Source organism: Salmo salar, chromosome ssa29 (genome assembly GCF_905237065.1).
Source record: "Salmo salar chromosome ssa29, Ssal_v3.1, whole genome shotgun sequence".
Taxonomy (NCBI): Eukaryota; Metazoa; Chordata; class Actinopteri; order Salmoniformes; family Salmonidae; genus Salmo; species Salmo salar.
In genome coordinates this window covers 31,638,307-31,655,031 of record NC_059470.1, presented here as the reverse complement: position 1 = coordinate 31,655,031, position 16,725 = coordinate 31,638,307, and the positions used below count along the sequence as shown (strand labels likewise).

General features: G+C 48.3%; 1 protein-coding gene across 2 annotated transcripts; it reads left to right on the top strand.

Moving 5' to 3' along the window:
* Positions 1–439: 439 nt before the first annotated feature.
* Positions 440–15,990, top strand: LOC106590605 (serine-rich adhesin for platelets). Of its 2 annotated transcripts, XM_014181727.2 has the most exons (4): positions 440–1,086; positions 1,451–1,582; positions 7,988–8,026; positions 10,232–15,990. In XM_014181727.2, exon 4 carries the CDS (start codon positions 10,331–10,333, stop codon positions 14,726–14,728), a length of 4,398 nt encoding a protein of 1,465 aa, XP_014037202.2. In that variant the 5' UTR covers positions 440–1,086; positions 1,451–1,582; positions 7,988–8,026; positions 10,232–10,330; the 3' UTR covers positions 14,729–15,990. The 2 variants fall into 2 exon arrangements, with proteins under 2 accessions (XP_014037202.2, XP_014037201.2); XM_014181726.2 differs by lacking the exons at positions 440–1,086; positions 1,451–1,582 and having other exon boundaries at positions 7,875–8,026.
* The last annotated feature ends 735 nt before the right edge of the window (positions 15,991–16,725 follow it).

The window sequence follows — 16,725 nt, the reverse complement described above, 5'->3', positions numbered from 1 at the left end:
ACCTCTGGATAGAGGAATGACTACCACACTCTGCTTATAGCATGTCCTGCCACGTTGTCCTGGTATGATACAGAGCTTAGTAAGCCTTACAGCCAAACACGTTTTTTCTACAGGAAAGGCGTTGCAGCTTATGTATGGCTTGTTTCTCCCTCCCTATAGGGCTAAGCCCATGTACTGGGCGGGAGAAAAAGGGAGGGAGCGAGAGAATGAAAGAAAGAAAAACAGAAGATGGACAGGCGGAGAGATAGAGAGTGACGAACAGACAAGTAAACAGGAGGAGAGATAGAGAGTGACGAACAGACAAGTAAACAGGAGGAGAGATAGAGAGTGACGAACAGACAAGTAAACAGGAGGAGAGATAGAGAGTGACGGACAGACAAGTAAACAGAGGAGAGATAGAGAGTGACGAACAGACAAGTAAACAGAGGAGAGATAGAGAGTGACGAACAGACAAGTAAACAGAGGAGAGATAGAGAGTGACGAACAGACAAGTAAACAGGAGGAGAGATAGAGAGTGACGAACAGACAAGTAAACAGAGGAGAGATAGAGAGTGACGAACAGACAAGTAAACAGGCGGAGAGATAGAGAGTGACGAACAGACAAGTAAACAGGAGGAGAGATAGAGAGTGACGAACAGACAAGTAAACAGGAGGAGAGATAGAGAGTGACGAACAGACAAGTAAACAGGAGGATACAGACAGACAGACAGACAGACAGACAGACAGACAGACAGACAGACAGACAGACAGACAGACAGACAGACAGACAGACAGACAGACAGACAGACAGACAGACAGACAGACAGACAGACAGACAGACAGACAGACAGACAGAAAATCCTTACATGACTTCCGTGCCAAAGAGAGCCAAAGGCTTTAAGCTGTACTGTAGTCACATTGGATTTAACTGTAGCAGCCAAGGACAGGCCAGGACAGGACAACCCAGGACAGGCCAGCCCAGGACAGGCCAGCCCAGGACAGGCCAGCCCAGGACAGGCCAGCCCAGGACAGGACAACCCAGGACAGGCCAGCCCAGGACAGGACAGACCAGTGTTGTTCAGATGGTAATCACTGCATCTCCCTGAGGTATAGTACTCTCTGATTACTTTATCTTTCTCAGTGACCAGATTCTGTTTAGAATCAGGGAGGATAATCAGATCTTTAGCGGGATTATTCGGACAGGTTGTGATTGGTTACATTAGTCCGGGCAGAGACAGATATCATCAGATAGATGTATGTCAGAGAGATTGTTGCCCTGTGACATACATGATTGACTTGTTTCGGTAACATCGGCGAGAGTTATGGGCGTATCTCTGTTAGATTATTGTCAGATCTCTGTCTGTGAAGGCATATCAGTCAGCAGCGTAATGACAGCCTTTATGTATCAGAGTGTTTAGTGGCTGGAGCAGATCATTATATAATAAATCAATTGGTTTCCATGGACACTTAGTTGTGTTGTCGCCTTGGAGACGCCAAGATGTGAGGCAATCCCAGTAGAAGAATCATTGTGAAAACGAAGTGGAAAGTGATCAGTGTGCTCCAACACCACTCAGTGCCAACAACAGAGGGATAGAACAGACAGGTGAGACACTCCACACACACACACACACACACACACACACACACACACACACACACACACACACACACACACACACACACACACACACACACACACACACACACACACACACACACGACCCAGACTGTGGCTATTTACACAGGTGAAATGTTGAAGCTAGGTTGTATACTGTAAATGCTGGGATTTTGCATTATACAGTGATGCATGAAGTGTTTATCTTCGGTGTTCAGAGATTTTATTTCTCTTGAAGACCCTCAGCCTTTCTATCAGCATTTATGTATGTCACAGATAGATTTACATAAACACGGCTCCATAAAACAATGTGTGTGTGTGTGTGTGTGTGTGTGTGTGTGTGTGTGTGTGTGTGTGTGTGTGTGTGTGTGTGTGTGTGTGTGTGTGTGTGTGTGTGTATTATTCTATCCTTGTAGGGCCCTAAATTCCCCAAAAGGATAAATGCTATTTTAAATTTAGGGGTTAGAACTAGGATTAGGGGTTAGGGTTAGGGTTAGGGGTTAGGGTTAGGGTTAGAACTAGGATTAGGGGTTAGGGGTTAGGGTTAGGGTTAGAACTAGGATTAGGGGTTAGGGTTAGGGTTAGAGCTAGGATTAGGGGTTAGGGGTTAGGGTTAGAACTAGGATTAGGGGTTAGGGGTTAGGGTTAGGGTTAGAACTAGGATTAGGGGTTAGGGTTAGGGTTAGAACTAGGATTAGGGGTTAGGGGTTAGGGTTAGGGTTAGAACTAGGATTAGGGGTTAGGGGTTAGGGTTAGGGTTAGAACTAGGATTAGGGGTTAGGGGTTAGGGTTAGGGTTAGAACTAGGATTAGGGGTTAGGGGTTGGGGTTAGGGTTAGAACTAGGATTAGGGGTTAGGGTTTAGGGTTAGGGTTAGAGCTAAGATTAGGGGTTAGGGGTTAGGGTTAGGGTTAGAACTAGGATTAGGGGTTAGGGGTTAGGGTTAGGGTTAGAACTAGGATTAGGGTTAGGGTTAGAACTAGGATTAGGGGTTAGGGGTTGGGGTTAGGGTTAGAACTAGGATTAGGGGTTAGGGGTTGGGGTTAGGGTTAGAACTAGGATTAGGGGTTAGGGGTTAGGGTTAGGGTTAGAACTAGGATTAGGGGTTAGGGTTAGGGTTAGGGTTAGAACTAGGATTAGGGTTAGGGGTTAGGGTTAGGGTTAGAACTAGGATTAGGTGTTAGGGGTTGGGGTTAGGGTTAGAACTAGGATTAGGGGTTAGGGGTTGGGGTTAGGGTTAGAACTAGGATTAGGGGTTAGGGTTAGAACTAGGATTAGGGGTTAGGGGTTAGGGTTAGGGTTAGAACTAGGATTAGGGGTTAGGGTTTAGGGTTAAGGTTAGAACTAGGATTAGGGGTTAGGGTTAGGGTTAGAACTAGGATTAGGGGTTAGGGGTTGGGGTTAGGGTTAGAACTAGGATTAGGGGTTAGGGGTTAGGGTTAGGGTTAGAACTAGGATTAGGGGTTAGGGGTTGGGGTTAGGGTTAGAACTAGGATTAGGGGTTAGGGGTTAGGGTTAGGGTTAGAACTAGGATTAGGGGTTAGGTGTTAGGGTTAGAGTTAGGGTTAGAACTAGGATTAGGGGTTAGGGGTTAGGGTTAGGGTTAGAACTAGGATTAGGGGTTAGGGTGGGGTTAGGGTTAGAACTAGGATTAGGGGTTAGGGTTAGAACTAGGATTAGGGGTTAGGGGTTGGGGTTAGGGTTAGAACTAGGATTAGGGGTTAGGGGTTAGGGTTAGGGTTAGAACTAGGATTAGGGGTTAGGGTTAGGGTTAGAACTAGGATTAGGGGTTAGGGTTAGGGTTAGGGTTAGAACTAGGATTAGGGGTTAGGGTTAGGGTTAGGGTTAGAACTAGGATTAGGGGTTAGGGTTAGGGTTAGGGTTAGAACTAGGATTAGGGGTTAGGGGTTAGGGTTAGGGTTAGAACTAGGATTAGGGGTTAGGGTTAGGGTTAGGGTTAGAACTAGGATTAGGGGTTAGGGGTTAGGGTTAGGGTTAGAACTAGGATTAGGGGTTAGGGGTTGGGGTTAGGGTTAGAACTAGGATTAGGGGTTAGGGTTTAGGGTTAAGGTTAGAACTAGGATTAGGGGTTAGGGTTAGAACTAGGATTAGGGGTTAGGGGTTAGGGTTAGGGTTAGAACTAGGATTAGGTGTTAGGGGTTAGGGTTAGAACTAGGATTAGGGGTTAGGGGTTAGGGTTAGGGTTAGAACTAGGATTAGGGGTTAGGGGTTAGGGTTAGGGTTAGAACTAGGATTAGGGGTTAGGGTTAGGGTTAGAACTAGGATTAGGGGTTAGGGTTAGGGTTAGAACTAGGATTAGGGGTTGGTTAGAACTAGGATTAGGGGTTAGTGGGTTAGAACTAGGATTAGGGGTTAGGGGTTAGGGTTAGGGTTAGAACTAGGATTAGGGGTTAGGGGTTGGGGTTAGGGTTAGAACTAGGATTAGGGGTTAGGGGTTGGGGTTAGGGTTAGAACTAGGATTAGGGGTTAGGGGTTGGGGTTAGGGTTAGAACTAGGATTAGGGGTTAGGGGTTAGGGTTTAGGGTTAGAACTAGGATTAGGGGTTAGGGGTTGGGGTTAGGGTTAGAACTAGGATTAGGGGTTAGGGTTTAGGGTTAGGGTTAGAACTAGGATTAGGGGTTAGGGGTTAGGGTTAGGGTTAGAACTAGGATTAGGGGTTAGGGTTAGGGTTAGAACTAGGATTAGGGGTTAGGGTTAGGGTTAGAACTAGGATTAGGGGTTAGGGGTTGGGGTTAGGGTTAGAACTAGGATTAGGGGTTAGGGGTTAGGGTTAGGGTTAGAACTAGGATTAGGGGTTAGGGTTTAGGGTTAGGGTTAGAACTAGGATTAGGGGTTAGGGGTTAGAGTTAGGGTTAGAACTAGGATTAGGTGTTAGGGGTTGGGGTTAGGGTTAGAACTAGGATTAGGGGTTAGGGTTAGGGTTAGAACTAGGATTAGGGGTTAGGGGTTAGGGTTAGAGTTAGGGTTAGGGTTAGAACTAGGATTAGGGGTTAGGGGTTAGGGTTAGGGTTAGAACTAGGATTAGGGGTTAGGGTTTAGGGTTAAGGTTAGAGCTCGGATTAGGGGTTAGGGTTAGGGTTAGGGTTAGAACTAGGATTAGGGGTTAGGGTTTAGGGTTAAGCTTAGAACTAGGATTAGGGGTTAGGGTTAGGGTTAGAACTAGGGGTAGGGGTAGGGGTTAGAACTAGGGTTAGGGGTTAGGGTTAGAACTAGGGTTAGGGGTTAGGGGTTCGGGTTAGGGTTATAACTAGGATTAGGGGTTAGGGTTATGGTTAGAACTAGGGGTAGGGGTAGGGGTTAGAACTAGGGTTAGGGGTAAGGGGTTAAGGTTAGGGTTAGAACTAGGGTTAGGGGTTAGGGTTAGGGTTAGAACTAGGGTTAGGGGTTAGGGGTTAAGGTTAGGGTTAGAACTGGGGTTAGGGGTTAGGGGTTAGGGTTAGGGTTAGGTTCAGGGTTAGGTGTTAGGTGTTAGAACTAGGGTTAGGTTCAGGGTTAGGTGTTCGGGAAAATAGGATTTTGAATGGAAATCAATTTTAGGTCCCCACGAGAATAGAAAAACAAGTTTGTGTGTGTGTGGTGTGCGTGCCTACGTCTGTCTAAAGACATGACAATTACATGATAAAGACAAGTTATTACAAGAGTGATTTATGGCATTACGTTATTAGTTCCACTTTTCCACTATTGCTAAACAATCCCAGGTAAACATGAACATCAATCATGAGTGGATCAGAGAGAGAAGGGGAGATGAGAAAAGACAAGAGAAGGAGAGAGAGAGTGAGAGACAACGGGAGAGAGAGCTGATGGAAAGCAGTTGATCCTGTTGATCAGGGTCACGGTGGTGAATGTGGAACACTGGAGGAGGTGATGCTGTTGATCAGGGTCACGGAGGTGAATGTGGAACACTGGAGGAGGTGATGCTGTTGATCAGGGTCACGGAGGTGAATGTGGAACACTGGAGGAGGTGATGCTGTTGATCAGGGTCACGGAGGTGAATGTGGAACACTGGAGGAGGTGATGCTGTTGATCAGGGTCACGGAGGTGAATGTGGAACACTGGAGGAGGTGATGCTGTTGATCAGGGTCACGGAGGTGAATGTGGAACACTGGAGGAGGTGATGCTGTTGATCAGGGTCACGGAGGTGAATGTAGAACACTGGAGGAGGTGATGCTGTTGATCAGGGTCACGGAGGTGAATGTAGAACACTGGAGGAGGTGATGCTGTTGATCAGGGTCACGGTGGTGAATGTGGAACACTGGAGGAGGTGATGCTGTTGATCAGGGTCACGGAGGTGAATGTGGAACACTGGAGGAGGTGATCCTGTTGATCAGGGTCACGGAGGTGAATGTGGAACACTGGAGGAGGTGATGCTGTTGATCAGGGTCACGGAGGTGAATGTGGAACACTGGAGGAGGTGATGCTGTTGATCAGGGTCACGGAGGTGAATGTGGAACACTGGAGGAGGTGATGCTGTTGATCAGGGTCACGGAGGTGAATGTGGAACACTGGAGGAGGTGATCCTGTTGATCAGGGTCACGGAGGTGAATGTGGAACACTGGAGGAGGTGATGCTGTTGATCAGGGTCACGGAGGTGAATGTGGAACACTGGAGGAGGTGATCCTGTTGATCAGGGTCACGGAGGTGAATGTGGAACACTGGAGGAGGTGATGCTGTTGATCAGGGTCACGGAGGTGAATGTGGAACACTGGAGGAGGTGATGCTGTTGATCAGGGTCACGGAGGTGAATGTGGAACACTGGAGGAGGTGATGCTGTTGATCAGGGTCACGGAGGTGAATGTGGAACACTGGAGGAGGTGATCCTGTTGATCAGGGTCACGGAGGTGAATGTGGAACACTGGAGGAGGTGATGCTGTTGATCAGGGTCACGGAGGTGAATGTAGAACACACTGGAAGAGGTGATCCTGTTGATCAGGCTCACGGAGGTGAATGTGGAACACTGGAGGAGGTGATGCTGTTGATCAGGGTCACGGAGGTGAATGTGGAACACTGGAGGAGGTGATGCTGTTGATCAGGGTCACGGAGGTGAATGTGGAACACTGGAGGAGGTGATGCTGTTGATCAGGGTCACGGAGGTGAATGTGGAACACTGGAGGAGGTGATGCTGTTGATCAGGGTCACGGAGGTGAATGTGGAACACTGGAGGAGGTGATCCTGTTGATCAGGGTCACGGAGGTGAATGTGGAACACTGGAGGAGGTGATCCTGTTGATCAGGGTCACGGAGGTGAATGTGGAACACTGGAGGAGGTGATGCTGTTGATCAGGGTCACGGAGGTGAATGTGGAACACTGGAGGAGGTGATGCTGTTGATCAGGGTCACGGAGGTGAATGTAGAACACTGGAGGAGGTGATGCTGTTGATCAGGGTCACGGAGGTGAATGTGGAACACTGGAGGAGGTGATCCTGTTGATCAGGGTCACGGAGGTGAATGTGGAACACTGGAGGAGGTGATGCTGTTGATCAGGGTCACGGAGGTGAATGTGGAACACTGGAGGAGGTGATGCTGTTGATCAGGGTCACGGAGGTGAATGTAGAACACTGGAGGAGGTGATGCTGTTGATCAGGGTCACGGAGGTGAATGTGGAACACTGGAGGAGGTGATGCTGTTGATCAGGGTCACGGAGGTGAATGTGGAACACTGGAGGAGGTGATGCTGTTGATCAGGGTCACGGAGGTGAATGTGGAACACTGGAGGAGGTGATGCTGTTGATCAGGGTCACGGAGGTGAATGTAGAACACTGGAGGAGGTGATGCTGTTGATCAGGGTCACGGAGGTGAATGTGGAACACTGGAGGAGGTGATGCTGTTGATCAGGGTCACGGAGGTGAATGTGGAACACTGGAGGAGGTGATCCTGTTGATCAGGGTCACGGAGGTGAATGTGGAACACTGGAGGAGGTGATGCTGTTGATCAGGGTCACGGAGGTGAATGTGGAACACTGGAGGAGGTGATGCTGTTGATCAGGGTCACGGAGGTGAATGTGGAACACTGGAGGAGGTGATGCTGTTGATCAGGGTCACGGAGGTGAATGTAGAACACTGGAGGAGGTGATGCTGTTGATCAGGGTCACGGTGGTGAATGTGGAACACTGGAGGAGGTGATGCTGTTGATCAGGGTCACGGAGGTGAATGTAGAACACTGGAGGAGGTGTGTGTGTGTGTGTGTGTGTGTGTGTGTGTGTGTGTGTGTGTGTGTGTGTGTGTGTGTGTGTGTGTGTGTGTGTGTGTGTGTGTGTGTGTGTGTGTGTGCGTGTGTGTGCTACCTAATGTACGTTAGTATGATAACCATTCATATGGATTGTAATGATTTGTTATGTTGTTTTTCACCTCTACGTCTCCCTGCTGTGGCTGTTCTCAGAGAGAGGTGAGGAAAGCACCCAGGGCTCAGCATGTGCAGGTAAACACAAGGCATTACCATTTAGTGACAATGTTATCGATGACACTTTACTTGACCCCTCTGTTATAAAGCCTACAGAACACTGTCATAATAATCACATAACACATATTATTAACAGCTGGAATGATAGTTCATGTCACCAGTTTTTGTCATTACGGTGTTGCCATAAGCTAACATTAACTGTCTGCTATATGGCATTATGGAGGCGTCATAGAGGCCATATTATGAATTGACTTAAGACATGACGTCATAATGAATGTCAGTAGGAACATTGTGTGATGTGAAAACAACCATCATGAATGCCTGTTTGGGGAGGAGAAGAAGAGTTGTGTTTCCGTGGACATCTCATGTACTTGGAAATCATGGTTGGGGTCAATTCCATTTCAATTCCAGTCAATTCAGGAAGTACACTGAAATTCTAAATGTCTTCCAAGATTTTCAATTTTCAATTGGAATTTGGTTAATTAACTTTTTGAGTTGAGTGGAATTTAAATGGAATCTAACCGTGTTGGAAATAAACCTGTTTGTTCTTGACTTATTCTCTTCATAAGATTTCGATGGGAATGTGGTGTTAGAATTTGGGATGAGCTCTCAAGGGAAATGTTCTGTGTTGAACTGTGATGTTATTCCTCTCTGTTTGCACCCAAACACAAGGCCATTGTGTTCCGGAACTGTTGATATATTGAAAGAACTGTTATGTGAACAATATGACTGTATTATTAACATCTCACTATATAAGGGACATGGAACCATTTCCTCCTTGAGTTCTTCCCTGTGAATTCAAAGATAGATCTCCCCTGCAGCTGCTTGTATTAAAGATTTTTCTATTATACAATTATATAGTCTCTGCATTAATCTTTGGATCGAATTATCCTAAGCAGTAACATGAATCCTGCTCCAGTTTCAATTAATACACTATTTACTTATCCCTGTCAGATTAAAGGTCTTTGTCTCACACGTTGAGCCTCTACATCTCAGCCCAGATAGCCTCTACCTCTCAGCCCAGATAGCCTCTACCTCTCAGCCCAGATAGCCTCTACCTCTCAGCCCAGATAGCCTCTACCTCTCAGCCCAGATAGCCTCTACCTCTCAGCCCAGTTAGCCTCTACCTCTCAGCCCAGATAGCCTCTACCTCTCAGCCCAGATAGCCTCTACCTCTCAGCCCAGTTAGCCTCTACCTCTCAGCCCAGATAGCCTCTACCACTCAGCCCAGATAGCGTTTACCTCTCAGCCCAGATAGCCTCTACCTCTCAGCCCAGATAGCCTCTACCCGTCACCCCAGATAGCATCTACCTCTCAGCCCAGATAGCCTCTACCTCTCAGCCCAGATAGCATCTACCTCTCAGCCCAGTTAGCCTCTACCTCTCAGCCCAGATAGCCTCTACCTCTCAGCCCAGATAGCCTCTACCTCTCAGCCCAGATAGCCTCTACCTCTCAGCCCAGATAGCATCTACCTCTCAGCCCAGATAGCATCTACCTCTCAGCCCAGTTAGCCTCTACCTCTCAGCCCAGTTAGCCTCTACCTCTCAGCCCAGATAGCCTCTACCTCTCAGCCCAGATAGCCTCTACCTCTCAGCCCAGATAGCATCTAATTCTCAGCCCAGTTAGCCTCTACTTCTCAGCCCAGATAGCATCTACCTCTCAGCCCAGATAGCCTCTACCTCTCAGCCCAGATAGCATCTAACTCTCAGCCCAGTTAGCCTCTACCTCTCAGCCCAGTTAGCCTCTACCTCTCAGCCCAGACAGCCTCCACCTCTCAGCCCAGATAGCCTCTACCCGTCACCCCAGATAGCATCTACCTCTCAGCCCAGATAGCCTCTACCTCTCAGCCCAGATAGCCTCTACCTCTCAGCCCAGATAGCATCTAACTCTCAGCCCAGTTAGCCTCTACCTCTCAGCCCAGATAGCCTCTACTTCTCAGCCCAGATAGTATCTAACTCTCAACCCACATAGCCTCAGTAAGCATGGAGTGACGAGCCAGTGTTAACACATGAACACCATTACATGCTGCAGTTTAAACTAGGACAATGGACATTTCTGAAGTTGCATATCTTTTGGACTAAAAGCAAAATAGGTAAACTGAAAAATCAGTTCAATGGTAGATTGAGATAGTGCACCCTTTGATGTAAGTTTAAAGCTTAACAGATATGTCCCGAATTGTTGATATCAGCAGAATCTGATTTGAACATTGAACTTTCTCGACAGGTGGAGAGAGATTATTTCATAGAACCAGCCAATTACCCTTCAGAGGAAGAGAAAGTGACGCCACTTCCTGTTAAAGAGGAAGAGGACTCCAAGGCAGACATGTTGTCCTCCACGCTGGCGTCAGCTCTCGCCCCGCACTGGAGTGTCCGAATACGCAGGAACAAGCGGGGTGTCGCCTGCACCGACATTGGTGTGGTTGGCACGGCAACCAGCGAGCCCGGACAGGAACCCCAAGGGAGTGGACTGGACGTGGGCGAGGGGGGAATGTTTTTGAAGCTGCACGACTCTCTCGGGACTGACTCTGTAGTACAACAGCAACAACAGCCGTTTTTGGAGACCAAGAACCAACGTGTTGGGGAGAGGGGGTTGACCCTTGGATCTCAAGCCCATGAGAGGGCTTCAACTCTGGGTAGCAGCGGAAGCACAGTGGGGGGCTGGTTTGAGGGGAGCACCCCCAGCCACAAACTAGACCACCCAACAAAGGCCCCAGTTTCTAATTCTGTCTCTCTGGGTGTGAGTTGGGGGAGGCTGGACAACAGAGGGGTAGAGGGTGGAGTTGTCTTCCCTGTTACTCCCACCTCTCCATTCTCTCCAAACCTGAATGTACACAGGGGAGTGTCACAGGCTGGTCGTCAAGGAGACCAGCCGTCACTGCTGAGTTCCAAACTAACAACCAGTAGCCACCTTCTCTCCCTGAGGAGGCTCAACACTATAGCTAGCTCCACCCACTCAGAGACCAACGCTCCCTCTATCTCCTCTCCAACCAATCACAGGGATGGAGAGACTTCAAGTCCACATCTCTCTCCAACTGTAAACAATGACAGAGCATCAAAGACAATTAGGGCGCACCTTTCCTTAACCTCATCCAATGACAGAGACAGAGAGAGGTCCAAGTCCCTCCCCTACTCAGATCCCCCCACTTACAGGACAACAGAGAGGTCAAGGCCCCTCCCCTTACCAACTTCCAATCACAGAGAAGCAGACACACACAGGACACACCTATTTTCAACCTCGCCCAATTCCCAAAACATAGAAGGCACACCCCGTACCGACCTTCCCCAGACTTCCAGGGTGTATCCCAACAAAACCTTCCCCAGTAAGCAGACTCTTTTGTTTAGTGGTGTAGAGAGAAGTCCCCGCTTAGAGAGATCAGGTGGAACCACCTTTCATCTGTCTTCCTCTCCACCATCCCAATATGGCCACCTGGATTCTCTAAGGAGTCAGCCTCTTCCCAGAGGATCCACACTGAGGTCTACTAGCCGGAGACAATACACCAGTCTAGAGGACAGTGTGTCTAATCCTAGTTCCCCCCTCCTCAGTCCCACTACCACCACCACTATCAACTACAACAACAACAACCACACATCCAGCCTCTCCAGCACTTCTAGCAACAATAACACAGGCCCCTGTAGCACCAATGATATCACTAGTGTTAATCCCCAAAGCAGCATCAATAACACCAATAACACAGTGCAAAACACCCACACCGCCCCATCACAACTGCAGTCCCCTAAAACCGCCTACACCCCTACCACAATCCCCCAACCACTAACACTTAAAACCAGCTACGTCCCCAGTAACCCTATCCCCTACACCACCATACCCCTGAGTATGACCACCACCCAGGACCCCTCTACTCCTCCCCTCTCCCCACTCAGCGCACCACCTCTTGGGGAGAGGACGTTCACAGGCAGCCTGGCCCGCTCTCCTAAGAAACACCAGTACCCGGTGGAAGAGAGGGTAACAGCACATAGAGCACGGCAGGAGTCTCTGGAGCGACAACGCTCTGAGGAAACCAGTAGGAGGCTGTCAAGGTCTCATTCACATCAGAGCCCAGCTGACCTGACCAGCTCTACGGCCCCAACCAGACCCCTCCGTAGTGTAGGGTGTCCCGCCATCTTCACCTCCCTGAGATTGGGGAGCCCCACCTGGGCAATGTCACTTCTGTCTCCCCAAACCCCCAGGACCACCAAACTACAAGTCTGGAGGGGAGACTCAATGCATCATTTATCCATAATGCCTGATACAACGGTGAAGGAGGGAGGGCGAGCTCTCTCAGAGCGTGTTAGCGACCACACTTCACGGTTCACATTCGACCACACGGGAACAGACTCGACCGCACTAGGACCACAGAGGAAGACGTCTGCCCCTCTCTCCCTTCCTGATTTTGGGAGCTTTTACAACCCTTGGTTTAGCTCCCTGCCCTACTCCACCCTCAAGTCTTCACGCACAACCCTGGGTGAGTTCACACACACAACCTCACCACAAACCCCTCTCTCACCCTCACCCTCTACCTCACCCCAAACCCCTCTTTCACCCTCTACCTCACCCCAATGCTACCCCTTCTACAGCCATCGCAGGACTGGGTCACGGGACAGTTCAAAGGTTGTTGCCTTGGAAACGGATAGTGTCATCAACAACTCCAAACAGACCAGTGAAGACGATGTTGAGACACTTGTATACCGGATTTCTGAGATCGATTCCTCCACCATATTGGACAGTATTAGACTTGCACAGCCCTGTTTTCCTCAACACACTCCAGACACACGAGTCATCACAGATATCAAGTCAAATGAACTCTCCCGTCTCACCTCTGACCTATCACAATCGTCACAACACAGCCAGGTGATAGGAAGTCCCAGCTGTCAATCACACCAAAACTCCAATGACAGTGGAGCATTAGACACTGAGAAGGTTGTGTGTAAAATGGAAAGTTTCCTTAAGAGTGCAGTGGTCCCAATACAACCTCAGAGCCCAACGAAAGAGGCAGAGAAGGGACAGAAGGGAAGGAACAAAATGGACCTGGTGCTGAGTCGACTCCAGCAGACCTTCAGAGTCAACTGTCTGGATGACGAGAAGAGGGAGAAGACACCCCAGCCTCCCTCTGTCAGCAGAGCAGGTGACATTAGTGATGGCACTGACTGTAGCGAATCTAGCGATCAAGCAGAGGAGGACAAAAAGGACAGATGGAGGGAGAATGATGGCTTTCTCAAACCTTCAACCTCTTTCTGGGCTGGCAGTGAGCGCACATCAGATATGACTAAGGAAAATGTTAGACGTGAACACTCACAGGGTTTAAAAGACAACAAAAAGGCTAGAAACAGAGACCAGCCTCATGTTATGGACCTTCCTCAATTTGATGCTTACAACGATAAAAGCTTCACTCTACCCAGAAACCAACCTTCTCGTCGAGAGATCAGCCCAACCAGGCGACAGTTTGAAGCTTACAAAGAGGAGAGGATCAGTAGAGCCAGAAAGAAACCTCCTCAGAGAGACTTCAGCCCCATTAGGCATCAACCCTGGGACCCCAGCCACTCTGCAAGCCTCCCTGCCTACATATCCTCCTCAGGCAGCCCCAGGAACACTTTCTCCATCTTCCACTTCAGCCATGAGGACTCCAAGAACGACAATGTTTTCCATTTCAACCACGAGGACTCCAAGAACAACAACGTGTTACTCAGCCCCAGGCTTCATCAGACGAAGAAGACTACCTTTCTCTGTGAGCCAGGGGAAGGAGGGTTTTGTTCCAGGGTGGGCCAGCGTGGCAATGAGGGATGTATGGCCTCCTTCTCCTCCTGTGCTGATCTCAAATATGGTCTAGAGGCCGGACGTTCCTTCTCTGTGAGCTCTGTGCTCTCCAGCCGACCTTCTGGTCCTGGACGCATCTCCACCGGCCCCAGGATCAGCAGTGTCAGTTACCTCACTGACCCCGCTCTGACCTTTGGAGAAGAAGTCATGACTTGGGATGACCAAAGGGTCAAAGGTGATTGGATAAAACCAATGTGGGACACACACACAACCACTGGTGACAGCCAAGCTGTAAAAACCACAGGTGACAGCCAAGCTGTAAAAACCACAGGTGACAGCCAAGCTGTAAAAACCACAGGTGACAGCCAAGCTGTAAAAACCACAGGTGACAGCCAAGCTGTAAAAACCACAGGTGACAGCCAAGCTGTAAAAACCACAGGTGACAGCCAAGCTGTAAATAACTGGTTCGTCATTAGTGACCAGAACTCCAAAAATGAGCGTAAAACAATCACAGCTAACTTTACAGATCCACGCAAGTCTAGATCCAAATCCTTACCCAGAAATGTATCCTGGGGTTCAGAGGTCACTTGCCCATCTCCGACCACCACCTCCACCACCACCGGCCGCATGTGGAATCCCGGCAGCCTGGAGACCTCTCACTTCCTGTGGGATACAGAGCGTCCTGCAACCACCCCTCCGTCCCCTCTCTGGTCCCCAGCCTCCAGACGCATATCTCGCCCCACCAGCTCCTCCTCCTCCTCCTCTGCCTCCCCCTCCCCCACAGACTGCAGGGTGTCACAGGACAGTCTGTCCCCCAGGGGGCGCTTACCCTCCAGGGGCTACGTCTCCAGCCTGGCTGCCTTCGAGGAGTCCGACTCAGACTCAGCCTTTGACATGGACTCTGACACAACCACAGACGATGAATACTGCCTGGCAGGTGACAGTGGCGAGAAGGAAACAGAACTGTGAGAGGAGACAATGTATAGTCTAAAGTGGGTCCGTCTGTCTCCTTTTGGTTTCCTCATATAGAAAGGAAACCTATTAAACTACCATCTGATTCAGAGGGGTTGGGTTAAATGCGGAAGACACATTTTGGTTTGAATGCATTCAGTTGTGCAACTGACTAGGTATCCCCCTTTCCTTCCTTTTCCCTATTTATGATCAGTATGAACAGACTTCATCTGGTGTCCATGGCTGACAGTAAATAAGACTGCACTGTCAGAGTGAACACGATATCATATCAGAGGTTAAATGTCATGGTGCTCATGTCATCCTGGTACTCAAAGAGCAGCTTATCACATGACCTCACCACATTCAAGACCGTGGCTCTTTGTTTGTTTTGTCATGATGTCACAGGCTGCTTAGATATTGGCCTCTCACTTGACTTTCTCATGTGCTGATATTTGTTAAATAATCAGTGGGAAGTGTACACCGAGTGTACAAAATATTAAGAACACCTTCCTAATATTGAGTCCCCCCCCCCCCCTTTTTCCTCACCTGGAAAGAACTGGTGGAAGGAGCAGGTGGAAAGAGCAGGTGATCATAATGTTTTGTACACTCAGTGTACATGCTGGTTTGACTGTACTACTTTATCAGCTACACAAAATAAGTTAACAATGGTCTCTGTAAAGCTATTCTATCCTGTTCTGATCAGGGCCTGTATTCACAAAGCATCTCTGAGCAGGAGTGCTGATCTAGGATCAGGTCCCCCTGGTACATATGATCGTATTCGTTGTGATCTGAAAGCCAAAACTGATCCTAGATCAACACTCCTACAACAGACTCCTTGTGAATACAGGCCCTGTTGTGGTTGAGCCCTGCACCTGGTGAGAGGTATATCTACCATAATCAGTGTGCGTGGCGTCTACATTTAATTGCTGCTTATCAACAGGCTTTAAGATAACATCCTATACAATTTACAGGGTAAATATTTTTGAGCGTTTTTGTTTTAACGGGAATGATTGTTTGCGTTTCTTTTTTGGTTATCCTTGAAGGCTTTTCGTGAAATGCATATGTATGCATTATAAACAGATCATTGTTATTCAACTTTTGTGAATTACTTTTTATATATGGTTAGCGACGATAGAAATTAATAACTATACCTACATGTACATATTACCTCAATTACCTCGACACCGGTGCCCCAGCACAATGACTTTGTACCAGTACCCCCCTGTATATAGTCTCCGCATTGACTCTGTACCAGTACCCCTGTATATAGCCTCCACATTGACTCTGTACCAGTACCCCTGTATATAGCCTCCACATTGACTCTGTACCAGTACTCCCTGTATATAGTCTCCGCATTGACTCTGTACCAGTACTCCCTGTATATAGTCTCCGCATTGACTCTGTACCAGTACCCCCTGTATATAGCCTCCACATTGACTCTGTACCAGTACCCCCTGTATATAGCCTCCACATTGACTCTGTACCAGTACCCCCTGTATATAGTCTCCACATTGACTCTGTACCAGTACCCCCTGTATATAGTCTCCACATTGACTCTGTACCAGTACCCCCCTGTATATAGTCTCCACATTGACTCTGTACCAGTACCCCCTGTATATAGTCTCCACATTGACTCTGTACCAGTACCCCCTGTATATAGTCTCCACATTGACTCTGTACCAGTACCCCCTGTATATAGTCTCCACATTGACTCTGTACCAGTACCCCCTGTATATAGTCTCCACATTGATTCTGTACCAGTACCCCCTGTATATAGTCTCACTATTGTTATTTACTGCTGCTCTTTAATTATTATTTTTTCTTATCTCTTACTTTTTTTTAGGTATTTTCTTAAAACTGCATTGTTGGATAAGGGCTTGGTAGCATTTCACTGTAAGGTCTACACCTGTTGTATTCAGCGCATGTGACAAATAACATTTGATTTGATTTGATTTGGACGTATTTGATACCATTCCACTGATTCCGCTCCAGTTATTACCACAAGGCAGTTCTCC